Genomic DNA, 13,206 nt, shown 5'->3' with positions numbered 1-13,206 from the left:
TTTTTTTTTTTTATTTTTTTTAATTTTTTTATTAATGTTATGATAGATTACAACCTTGTGAGATTTCAGTTGTACATTTTTGTTAGTCATGTTGTGGGTACACCACTTCCCCCTCCGTACCCTCCCCCCACCCCCCCTTTTCCCTGGTAACCACCGATCAGATCTCCTTCTCAATATACTAATTTCCACCTATGAGTGGAGTCATATAGAGTTCGTCTTTCTCTGACTGACTTATTTCGCTTAACATAATGCCCTCGAGGTCCATCCACGTTGTTGTGAATGGGCCAATTTCGTCTTTTTTTTTGGCTGAGTAGTATTCCATTGTGTATATATACCACATCTTCCTTATCCAATCATCAGTTTCTGGGCATGTAGGCTGGTTCCACGTCTTGGCTATTGTAAATAATGCTGCGATGAACATAGGGGTGCAACGAACTCTTGAGATATCTGATATCAGGTTCTTAGGATAGATACCCAGTAATGGGATGGCTGGGTCATAGGGTATTTCTATTTTTAACTTTTTGAGAAATCTCCATACTGTTTTCCATAGTGGCTGTACCAGTTTGCATTCCCACCAACAGTGTATGAGGGTTCCTCTTTCTCCACAACCTCTCCAACATTTGTCGTTCTTGGTTTTGGATGTTTTTGCCAATCTAACGGGGGTAAGGTGATAGTGTAGTTTTGATTTGCATTTCCCTGATGATTAGCGATGATGAACATCTTTTCATGTGTCTATTGGCCATATTCATATCTTCTTTTGAGAAATGTCTGTTCATGTCCTCTGCCCATTTTTTGATCGGGTTGTTTGTTTTTTTGTTGTTAAGCAGTGTGAGTTCTTTGTATATTATGGAGATTAACCCTTTGTCGGATAAGTGGCTTGTAAATATTTTTTCCCAATTAGTGAGCTGTTTTTTTGTTTCAATTCTGTTTTCCCTTGCCTTGAAGAAGCTCTTTAGTCTGATGAAGTCCCATTTGTTTATTCTTTCTATTGTTTCCCTCAACTGAGGAGTTATATCCCAGTTAATCTTAACAGCAATCCGCACAGAACCAGCGAGGTCTCAGCATCTGTGAAGCAGGCATGAACTTAGGCCACACACTCAGACGTGAGAGAGAGAGTGCCTAATTTTTCTATAACTTTGCTTCTGGCTCTTGACCCTCGCTCAGCTGCGGGGGGTGGGGGGGGGGGGCGGGAATTCCACCTCAGCCGCCTGGGGCTTGGCTCCCTGCTGCTGTGACCTGTGTGGGCAGAGGGTCGGGGTGGGCAGCTCTGTCCATCTTGGGCTGCTGCTGATCCGTCCCTGCTTCTTTGGGCCTGACTGTCCCCAGGGGTTTCCCTGCCATCTCGAGGCCTGGGTGTCTCGAAGAAGCTGCTGGAGGTCCATCCACTGGGAAGCACTGCGAGGTGTCTAGGGAAGCCTTGTGCAGACCCGCCAGGATTCTTTGGCTATTTCTGAGAAGTTCCTCTCTCTCATCCTTTTTCAATACATCACATCTACGTTTTAGCCCCTTGCCCTTAGGCTACAACTGAGAGACTCGTAGGTTTTTATCACCTCCCCTGAGCCAGATACCTGCTTGAAAGGGGCACATGGAAAAGAGGAAAGGGGAGAAGAACAGAAGTTAATATTTTAAAACATTATTCAGCCACAATCCCATTTTTTAGATACAGAAACGGGCTCATAGGGCCAAGGTAGGTTACTCAGGGTTACATGAGGAGTAAGGGGTAGAATGTTCTTTCCATGGCATCCCCTGCCTTCTAAATGCAGCCTAGAGAATTAAAGCAGGAACTCATGGATCTGGCCAGAGGGAAGTCATATAGGATAGTGAACAAATGATAGGAAGAGCCAACCTTTTCGGGGGACTGACCATGTGCCAGCTAGAGTGCTACCCTTGTGCAGGCATTAATACTCACTAGTCCTTCTAACAATCCTGTATGTTGATGCTCTTTTATCTCCATTTTATAGAGGAGACACTAAGGTTCAGAGAGGTCGATGACTTGCCCAGGGTCACACAGCCAGGAAGAGGTGGAGTCAGGTCTCATCCAGCTCCAAAAGCAGTGATCTTGCCCCTCGACTCCACTGCTATTCTTGGTGCTGAAAGAAATAGAAAAAAGTCTTCAGGGATTTAGGGGACAGGGAAAAATAGTGAAAAGTGGAGAAGTGAGGCAGAGTCGGATGACACCCATCACTCTGAAGTTGCCTGGGAATAACAAGGAGCTGGTTAAGGCACAGGTATTGAAAGTTGCATCATGCTGGTGCTGTGGGGGATTAAATGAAACAGGAGCAGGAGGAGACCTTGCCATCAGCAAGTTAAAAATCCAGTCCAGAGGTGGGAGTCTACCCCGCGCAGTCTGTCTCACATACAGGGAGACGTGAACGAAGAGGTTACAGCACTCCAGCCAAAGGGCCCCGCCTGGGCAGGGCAGGGTTGGAGAGCAGAGAGTTAGCTGGAGCAGGTTGCTGGAGGGTGCGTGGCCCCCCCGGCACCAGCCAGGCAGAGGAGCAGAGAGGGCCGGGGGAGCAGGAGGAATGGGGGCTGGATTTTAAGAGTTGCTCACTTGCAATCAAATGCTACCCGCTTCAGTGACCAAGAATGTCCTTGGAGTGGCAAGCCTCCACCACAAAGCCCATGCGTTTTATCACAAGGAAGGACAGGCCCACACCTGGAATAACCGTGTGCAGTAGGAGGGCTCATCTGATGAGCAGCTGAGCGGAGCACCTTGATAGCAGCAAGCAGTGACAGCTGACTACAGAAAAACGATCACTCACGCAATAACCTCACACTCGTTTATTTCTGTGTGAGTTTTCTAGGACTCCACCACAATCCATTAGTTAGGGAGCCAATATGCATTCCATGAACCGCCAACAAAATGGCAGCTGGGAACCAGCCTTTGGTGAGTGAGAGAAAAGCTGTTGTGGGCACAGTGTGGTCACCTTCGGCCGCTTTGTGGGAGGGACCGGCTGGAGGTCCTTTTGTCTGCAGGGGTAGTTGTGGACTGGGCTATCATGGATTTCAATGATCTACATTCAAAACAAGTTGATTGGAATCAAGTTAATTTGCCCAATGATATTTAGGGTTACTTTAGTCAGTTTTAATTAACCAATTCATTATTTTCAACCCTTGCAGTAACAAAATAGACTCAGAGTTGTTTCTTTTTTTTTGAGGAAGATTAGCCCTGAGCTAACTGCCACCAATCCTCCTCTTTTTGCTGAGGAAGACTGGCCCTGAGCTCCCATCCGTGCCCATCTTCCTCTACTTTTTATGTGGGACGCCTGCCACAGCATGGCTTGCCAAGTGGTGCCGTGTCCACACCCGGGATCTGAACTGGCGAACCCTGGGTCACCAAAGTGGAACATGCGCACTTAACCACTGCGCGACTGGGCCAGCCCCTAGAGCTCCATTTAAATCCCCTGTTTATCGAAATTCCTAAAGAAAGATCCTTCTAAGTCTACAACTGTCTATTTGTCTTGTTTTACTTTCAGTTTTTAGGGGTGCTTTTTAAATTTAATTTTTTGTAGTTATGTAGTAATTAAATGATAGTTTACATGGTTCCAGAGTCAAATCTACAAAAGCAGGTATATTCAAAGAAGTTTAGTTTCTAGTTCTCTCCCCATTCCCTCTTTCCTCTATAGGGAGCCATTTACAAATTTTCTTGTGGTTTATTCTTCCATTATCTGATGTGATTTTTTTATATTTTAAGGTTTATTGGAAATGTACAGCACAGCAGGGTGCCGTGTCCAGGCACTGGGAATGGAAAGAGGTGGGGTGCTGGGGGCTCACAGTCTAGGGGAACAGTGGGACCCCAGATGCTGCAGAAACAGGTACCAAATGCAAGTGGACACAGAGGAAGACACACCCATCTGTCCTCTGGGAAGTGACAGGGCCAGGGCCAGGACCGGGGTGAGGCAAATGAGGCACTCCACTCAGGTATAAAATGTAAGAAAGCACCAAAAGAAAAAAGCAATGATTATAAATAATATTTTAATGTAATATTTATAAAAATCAAAATGAATGCCAAAATTCCATGATGAATAAAGTATCAAAATTTTAAATAAAGACAGGATCGGACCCTGTTTCGCTGGTGTCACCCTAAGCCCAGCCCTGCAGAGGGCATTTCAGAAGTGGGACTTTTGAAAGAGGGATGGTAAAGGAGAGGAAGGGCATCCCTGCAGGAGGAACAGTATGTACAGCTGCTCAGAGGCCTGAGAGATCTCCAAGGTCGGGAGAGCCTTGGGCCACTTGTTATGGCCACTGCCACAGGGGTGAGTGGTGGCAAGTAACAGGAGGAAAGAAGACAGGAGACAAATTGTGAAGGGCCTTGAGCACCTGTGAACGAAAGGGACCCAGTAAAGCCTTTAAAATGACCTGGATTGTAGAGGGGCTGGAGGGGGAAGGGAAATGAAATGCATGCTGGGGGCCATAAGTTGTGGAACGGTTCGATTTGTTTCAAGTTTTGGTGCTTAAAGCAGCCATCTCCAGTCATCTAGAGCCTTCTCCTGACCTGGAACTCTTGCTCTCCTTTCCCCATATGACTCCGTGGGGCAGAGCCATGGGAAGGCCAACCACTGGGACTTATCTAGGAAGCCGCAGGACATGCACCTTGAGGTGCAGAGAGTGTTGGCGTGGAAATCTGTCCTCCACACCGTCCTCCAGGCAAATCTGCTCTGGTGACACACACACCCTCCTCAGATCCTTCAGCGTCCGCATGTCCCTGAGGAGAACGCGAATGGTCCTCGACTTGGCTTTCCAGACAGCCATGCCCCCACCCCAACCTCACCCTCACCAACCCCCACTCACCTCCTCTCCGCCCTCCAGCTCCACTGAACTGCTGCTTATTTCTCAACTGGCCTAGTTCTTGCTGACTCGGGGCCTTTGCCCACACTCTTTCCTCTGTCTGGAACCCTTTTTGCCAGCCCCATATCTCATCCTTGCTTGACTCCCTTTGTCTGGGTGAGGCCCCAAGTTAGAGCTTCATTGTGCTGGATTTTAACTGTCTCTCCATCCCCCGCACATGTTAACTCCCTGAGGGCAGAGACCTCCTAAGTCCACCCCCAGTGCCTACTCCCGGTGCTCAAACTCGTAGTAGTAAACACTCAATAAAGAGTTCTTGAATGAATGAACGTAAGACTAGGAAAAGTTGGCTTGTTCATGGCATTCTATCATTACACTGCTGTGTGACTTTGAGTAAGTCACCTCCCCTCTCTGTGCTTCAGTTTCCTTGCCTCTAAAATGAAGGATGGGACTGAATCTCCCTAAAGTCCATTTGGACCTAAAGTGACAAAGGCCATAATGATTCCACTAATCTTGCGCCTTCTCTCCTTTCTCTTTGAAGATGACACCAAGTTGAATCCCTATGCAGGAGAAGATGGTGAGTGCAGAGCTGCCTGCCCCTCTTCATCAGACCACTGCCTCTTGGACCCCCCAGAAGAGGGGTGCAGCTATCACTTGGCCTCTTTGCTTTCAATCCAACAGCAGCTGGAGCTTCCCAGGCCTCCTGCTGGGTGGGAAGGCAGAGGGGCTTCTGGGCAGGCCCCCTGGACGGAAGGAGCTTTTGTCTAGCTCCGGGCATTTCTCATCTCAGCCAGGAACGCCCTGCAGTTCTTCTCCTGGCCTCTCTGCTCTGGAATATTCACCGCCCTGAAAGGAGCAAGAGGAGGAGGGAAGGGCTGTGCTGGAGCCGGCGTGGCAGTGTGGGGCCTGTGGCCATTGGCCTCTTGTCCCCTTGGGCCTCGCAGTCATTGAGGGGTGGAGAGCAGCTTCTCTTATGTCAAGTTTCCTTTGTCTCCCACGCTGAGTGGGCAGAGAGTACACAAAAGGTGTCCACCACAACTTTTACGGGGCTCCAGAGGTGAGGTCTCCTGCCCCCAGGGTCATCTGGAAGAAGAATCTCTCTGATGACGTGAGGTGGCCCCACCTCCCCTCCCTGTACCCAGAGCCAGCTCAGGCCCTCCTGCAACCACTGCAAGGGGGAGACGGAAATGCCTTCCAGCGTCAGCGGCTGGGAGCTTGTCATCTGGGTTCCAGCAGCAGAGGAGAGGCAGTTGAATGTGGTCTCCCACCAGAGATGGAGCCATTACTTCCTGTGGGCAGCGGGTGTGAGTGTGCGTGTGTGTCTGTGTGTGTGTGTGTGTGTGTGTGTGTGTGGAGGGGGACCAAGCCACATTCCCCTCCCTCTGCACCATGTGCTCATCGGCCCAAGCCCTGACCATTGGATCGTCAGGGTCACTGCAGGCTGTGGGCTGAGTGCCAGCTCAGGGGAGGCTAGCTTGGGGCGTGTCACGTCAACCCCTGGACCTGTTGGCAGATAGAGGCACTAACCATGCACTGGAGTGCCCGGGGTCGTTTTTGTCCTGGGTTTCCTCTGCAGAGAGGAAGGGATGGGGAGATCAATGATTTTGGATGCTTACAGCATCGTATTAAAAATCCCCACCCCCTGTTGACTCCCATCCCACCCACCAGCTGTGTAAAAAGGATGTGATATTTCTATCGCTTCCATGCTTACCTGTTATCTCTACTTCATTATTTCCGCATCCCGTTAGGGTAGGGAGAGGAAGCAAATAGCCGCCCAGGTAATATGAGGGAACAAGGCTGCTTGGTGGCTGACACTGACTGCATCCTTGGGCAGATCCCTCCGCTGCTCTGTATGTCCGTCACCTCAGCCACACGAGGAAGGGGTTGGACTGGATGAGCCTCCAGCTCTGTGGTCTATGGAAATACTCAGTCTGCTCCTTGGGATGTATTTCAGATGCTTGGGATGTTCTCAGCGAGTGCTTGCTGGCTTAGTAGCCCTTAGAGGACCTAGTCCATTTCTTTTACTGAGCTCCTACCATGGGTCCGCATTTTTTCTAAGAGCTGAGGACACAGAGATGAATAAGACACTGTCCCTGCCCTTTAGGAGGTCACAATCTGGTAGTGGACAATGACAGGTAAAAATATGGTCATTTTGCTATTGCAATAGCTGATACTTTTTGAGGTCATCCAAGATATCAGCCATGGTCCTCAGCAGCTGACATGAATTACCTCATTTTAACCCTCACAATAACCCTAGCAGGTAGTTATTATTATGATCCTTGTCCTGCAGAAGTGATAACTGAGACCCAGAGAGGTTAAATAATTTGCCCAAGGTCACACAGTTAGTAAGCGGCAGAGCCTGGTTTTGAACCCAGGCAGCCAGACTCCAGATGCCAAACTCTTCACCATCACGTGCCCTTTGTGAATTCCTTAAACGTGCTTATGTGGCACAGATAATCAGAGAGAACTTCTCTTACGATCCTTGTTAGATGCTTGGGCAACTTTTAAGTGATTTTGGAAAACCACCTGAACCGTGCCAAGAACCGGGTTAATGCCATACTCATGATGATTCCACCCACATCCCATCCCACGTTTTCACATATTTGATGAGTAGACCCGAAGGTTCTGTTGGCTTTCATCTCTGGGGCTTTGTCAGAACCCGGACTCCATGGCCCCACCTCCCTTATTCCCCTGCAGCCACTCTCTGACAACTCTCCACAGGCCTTCAGGACAACCTGTCCCCCAAGACAAAGGGCCCCCCCGTGCACCTGGGCACCATCGTGGGCATCGTGCTGGCGGTCCTCCTCGTGGCGGCCATCATCCTGGCGGGCATTTACATCAATGGCCACCCCACCTCCAACGCTGCACTCTTCTTCCTGGAGGTCAGTGTAGAATTCCGTCGCAGCTCTGCCGTCTGCTTCTGCATCAGCCTTTCCCCGGCCATTCGGCACCCGCCTCTCCCCAATCATCCCTCACCCCGACATGCCTGGCTCGTGTTCCTACCTGAGGAAGCTTCACGGACTCCCTCCTGGCACACGGCACACTGGCTGGCGCCCTTTTAGTCCTAACCCCTGGGGCTCTGCGCCTCAGAACATCAGCCGCCTCCTGTTCCGCTGGACAGCGCATCTGCTTTTGCTCCCCCGTTTGTGAAATCAGAGAGCCCCCAGAGGAAAGAAAGAAGTGCCAGACATGTCCATTTAGTGGCCGTGTAGGCAATCCCTAACGATTTATGGTCTCTCACGCCCAAATTCCAGGCCTGGTGCCTATTCAAAGCCACAGTGGAACCGAGGTCTCTGCCTCTTTGCCTGCTGTTGGGATGTCTAGATTAGAATTGACAAGTCATAATAATCCCAGGAGTTGCTCTTTCTGGGAGCTTTCACTGAGGATGCTACGGTTTTGAATGTCTCACAATTCGGAAGAGCCAGCTGAGGTGCAGCCTGGGAAGGAGGCCCAGCCCTCCACTCTCAGCTGCTCACCGCTCTCCACGTGGCACAGCGGTGGCGCCTCTGTGACCACAGTCTCCTCCACACGGTCATGAGCCCACTGACCTCATTACCCAGAGGCCTAGGTGGTTCCCTCGTCTCTGTTTAGACAGCCCCTGTTTCTTGTGAGTCCTAAGCAGTCATTCAAAGTCGTAGCCTACATGGGTATCACATGGGGGCCCCCAGCCACAGGGATGCTGATGGGGCAGGTCTGAGGCGCGCCCAGGAAGCTGCGTTTCCATAGGACCCCCACGCTGGTGCAGGAGCTGTACTGTCTGGAGGGTTAGCTCAGCATTCCTGGAGCCTCCCTGATCGTTCCGCCTCTTACCCGCCCCCTCACTCTCCACATTCTCAGGGCTCAGCTCCACGTGTTGCTGAGGCCTTCGCCTAGTGTCCTGCAGTCCACGCAGAGAGGGGTGAAACGGCCTCCTTCCAAACTCAGGCTCCCAGCAGGTTTCCCAGTGGCCAAGGGGTCACAGTGGGGAGCCTTTGGGGGGAGGACCCTGACCTTCACCTGGCTCACAGGAGGCCCCCAGGGCCCTTGTAAAAGAGTGTTGGTGCCCAGTGCTGTCCCTGGGGGGGGGTGTCCCCAGTTGGTGAGGTCGTGCCCGCTGACTCTGCGTCTGTCCCCCGCAGCGGAGACCCCACCGCTGGCCGGCCATGAAGTTTCGCAACCACCCCAACCACTCCACCTACACAGAGGTCGAGCCCTCGGGCCACGAGAAGGAGGGCTTCGTGGAGGCCGAGCAGTGCTGAGGGCATCGGCTCTCTCCTTGGAAGAGTAGGAACGAAGACCCAGGCACCCCAAAAAAGATGAGTCAAGGCAACGCAGAGAAGTGACTTTCCCTGGCCTCCTCCGAACATACCCTGGCTGGGAAGATGAGACAGTGGTTTGTGGTGCCAGGGCACCGCAGATTTGAAGCAATGGGCAGAAAAGCAACCCCACTGAGTTGGTAAGGAACAATAACCTGATTTCATCCTGTTTTGATGCAAGGGGTCTCCCTTTCCGGGTCTCTCAGTGGTCTACTCTGTAGCTGCCCAGAAGCCCCTCCCACCTGGAGATGGCCAGATGCCCTGCTCCTGGTCACCTAACAACCCTGCATACGACACAAGAGAACTAAACTCTAGATTGGGGCACCGTGTGCCAGGGTCCATAGACTCAAGAGCTGGTCCTCGTGGCTATGGATTCATTTGTGTGTTCAGCCCCAGCTTCTGTGGCTCCAGGAGTCTGAAGAAGGAGTTCTTCCCAACTGTTACACACAGGTCTGACTCCCCCAGCCCTCCATCAAGGCGCTGAATGGCCTGTTGTCATCAGGGGAAAGCCAAATGAGAGGAGAGAAAAGAACTTGTGGGGAAATGGCATTTTTAGGCTTCGCTCCTCCACTTGCCCTATCTGCTGAGAACGGGTACTTCTGCATTGAACGTGTGTGCCGCCCGCGTCTTGGCCGTCACGCAGCGGTGGCCCAGCCTCGGCCTGGCGAGCCGTGCTGTGCGCGGCCACGTCTGCAGCAGCTCTTTATTCCCTTGGCACGTTTGGTGTCCGTTACATTCACTGGCCTGTTCTGGCGGTGCCACTAAGTCCCTCCAAAGGCAGGGCTTGCCTGATGAACATTTTTCCTCCTCTGAGCTGGAATTTTATAGCCATTAAAGATGAACAGGGTGATGAGAGGGCTTCTTGAGACTACCCAGCAGGGAACTTCACTTGGATTCTGTTGAGAAGCAAAGCCACCAGAACGGTTGGGACAGGGGAAGCTGGCGCTGGAAGGAGGGACTTTGTATGGAAAACCTTGACCTGGACAGTTGCTGCCATCTCCCCAACTCTGCTGGGTGTTTCTGGGGCAGAGAGTTTAGGCTCCCAAACTTAACATAGTTTTAACGGAGTTCTGTCCAGCGATGAGTTGGGGCTCCTTCTGAAGTGCATTTAAAATTAAAATCTATAGCTTGCCCTCATTCAAAGAAAAAAATAGCAGCAGCAAATAAATGTTAAAATCACAGTCTCTACTTAGTCACGTCCTTTTATGCATGTCACTGGGACGCTGCAAAAGAAAGAAGTTAAAGTCCAAGGCCTCGGGAGGCGGGGGTGGGGGGTCCACAAATAACCAGACGCATCCAAACACCTGACTGATGGTTTTCCAGTCGCTTCTTGGTTTATCCTGAGGACGCTAACGACAATCCGAGGGAAGCACAGACCTTGGCAGTATGTATGTTTGCTTCATAAACCAGACAAGGAGGAGATGGGGAGGGTCTGAATTTGAGAAAGAAAAAAGACAATGCAGCAAAGAGAATAGAGTCTTTTTCAAGCTTCTGATGGACAGAGAGGTCTGTAACAGCTCTCGTAATGGGAGAAGCACAGCTTGGCGCTGAAATGATCTGGGCTCCCCGCACTCCTGGCCGGCAAAAGGGTGATTTTTGCTCTTGCCCGACCAGTAAAGCATCTATGACCTTTAAATGTTTAAATGTTTAAAATGGCCAGTGGGGCCATTTGTTTTGTGGCCAGTGCACAGCCCCATTTGTCCCATTCCCAAACTCCAGCATGCTTCCTCCCAGTGGGAGCTCTGCCAACCGCTCTGGATTCCTGAAGGGAAAGAACACCGAAAGTGAAGCAAGGGGCAGGAATGCGGTGAAGCCTCTGCTGTAACCGCTGCAGCTGGAGAGAGACAGCACTAGGTGCCTCTGGCCCCAGTCAGGGCGCCTGGCTGGCCCCTGGGATGGCAGTGGTGAGGGCAGTGGGGCTGTGTGGCAGCAGGTAGCCTGCTTGGTTTACAGCAAAAAGAACTAAAGATGTGTCCCTAAGAGAGACCTCTGGACACTCAGAGCCTCTGGATTTCTTGAGCCAAAACACGCAGCCCAGTCCCCAAGGAACAGAGCCGGCATCCCAGAGTGAATGCTGGTTCCCAGCTATCCTTAGGATCTCTCGTGAGATAAGCGTTTCTTAGATAGACCCAGGAGTTTTATTCCAAGGTTTAGAGCAGGTTAGATGGGTAGCTGTAGAGAGGGACCCACTCAGAGAGTGAGTGACCAGAAGGGGACACAGGGGTCTCATGGTCAACCCTCCAGCTTTGGCTGACAATCCGGGAAGACAAAGTAGAACTTCATACACTGCGCGCCATCAACCACAGGGAGCGCGCAGACGCCCAGGCCCCTCCGCCCCCCGGGCGTGCACCATCTCCGAGGAAAGCAGGCGGGCGGCAGGTGCCTTCCCCACACGGTGTCTTTGGGCATGTGATGCTACTGTGATCCTACTTGGGGGATGGGAAGGGTCCGTGAAAGTTCACCACTGTGACAGGAAGCTTCAACCCTGTGAAACAGGGCTCTGGGAGCTGTCTGTGTTGTACCCAGAAATCAGAACCTCTCAGGGAGGCTCTGCTTTACACCAGAACTCTTAAGAGAGCAACAAGAAAATGGGACTAAGAAGAGGAATGCAGAGGCCCGGCGTGAGAGGGGACCCTGGATCAGCCTATAAGTACAACCCCATGCTCCTTTAGTCAGTGGCCCCTAACTTATGGACTTATCCAGTAAGGTCCCAGGGTTTCTGACTGTAGAACTTGAGTACATATAAAGCCAGCCATCAACCCCAGCATCCAGGAATGCTCCAGGTAGAGCAGACAGGGCTTCCCAGCTTGACTGACTGCCCGTCTCCCTCCCACCATAGGGAGGGTGAAGCCCGATATATCACCCACTCACCCCAGCAGGCCCCTGACTCGGAGGTCACTTCTTCAGGTCTCAGGCTGGGGCCTGAGGTTGAAAATGTCCTTTTGTCACAATCAGAGCTTCCTGATGGGAAATAATTTTTTAAATGTGTGTGTTTTGCCAGAGCTCTCCTGTGTAATGTATGCTGTGTGTATACATATTCAGGCATATATATACATAAGTATATGTGTGCATACACATGCACACACACATGTGCATTTTATTGCTAAAAACATTGGCTGAAGCTGTAGCTGTGCTCAGCCTGTAGCTTGGTTTGTTAAACGAAGACAGCGGCGAAAGCTGCCAGCCAAGCACACTATTTGAAAAGCAGAGCGTTCATCACCTGAGCTGGTCACTCATTTGGTTGTGGGAAGGGCGAGGGCTGTCTTCTCTGGGTCCTGGAACAGATAACGGACTTTCAAGGAGCACGGATCACGGGCTGCACCCAGACTCCCTGGCCTTGAGAACTAACACCAGGGAGAGTCACAGATAAAATGCAGCCAACCTCTCTCCCTCTTTCCACTCCCCCCTCACCCCAAGAAAAACCCACCTGAACCTACTGCACAATTAGAGGGATCTGGGGATTGAGGGCACTCGAGCTGTCCCAAATGCACTGATTCACATATTTAGTGTAAATTCTCTGCATGGACTCTCAGTGTTAATAATAAAAGGCAACATTCTTTTACGACTTCTGCTGTGTGCTAAATAAAGGGTGAAGGATTTTGAGTGACATTCTGCAAATCACCACACATACCATAGGCCTGATGACTGACATCTTCTCTAAGGACCTTCCCTGAGGAACAGGGGCAGAGCCTCCAGCAAGCCGCCCATCAGGGGTGCTCTTCCGGACCTCGGTCCCGGCTCCAGGAGACACAGTGTGGAAAAAGGCTCTAGCTGCTTACTTACTTGGGATTTGCAAATCCCTGGAAGTAAACCTCATGGGTTTCTAATCTACTATTTAGAGACAAAAAATAAATCTGCCTAAGTTGATGCTGCCACATTTCTGGATGCTTTGTATTAGAACCACTTTAGCAGCCTCATTGTGTTTTTATTACTTTGCGTTTTTTGCTCACAAAACGTGGTTAAGCAAACCAAAACAGAGAGGAAAAATTTGAACTCCTCACAGCCAAAATCAGCTATGCCAAATTTCAGGCTCCAAACAAGCCAATTTATAAATAAACATGCTGTGTTTGCCAAATAAGGAGGAATGTGTTGGAGAAGGCAATGTGGAGTGGTGGAGAAAGTG

At 50.8% G+C, this 13,206-nt stretch overlaps 1 protein-coding gene across 1 annotated transcript in view; it reads left to right on the top strand.

The window, feature by feature from the left end:
* Positions 1-10,293, top strand: part of PLXDC1 (plexin domain containing 1) — a gene marked incomplete at its 5' end in the record, with an annotated part of 57,343 nt that extends 47,050 nt beyond the window's left edge. The window contains 3 exons of the mRNA XM_046676312.1: positions 5,330-5,365; positions 7,510-7,670; positions 8,907-10,293. Coding sequence (XP_046532268.1) covers positions 5,330-5,365; positions 7,510-7,670; positions 8,907-9,026 — 317 coding nt within the window. The remainder of the gene's footprint in view (positions 1-5,329; positions 5,366-7,509; positions 7,671-8,906) is intronic.
* Between the last annotated feature and the right edge of the window lie 2,913 nt (positions 10,294-13,206).

This window comes from Equus quagga, chromosome 11 (assembly GCF_021613505.1).
Source record: "Equus quagga isolate Etosha38 chromosome 11, UCLA_HA_Equagga_1.0, whole genome shotgun sequence".
Taxonomy (NCBI): Eukaryota; Metazoa; Chordata; class Mammalia; order Perissodactyla; family Equidae; genus Equus; species Equus quagga.
This window is presented reverse-complemented; position numbering and strand designations above follow the sequence as displayed.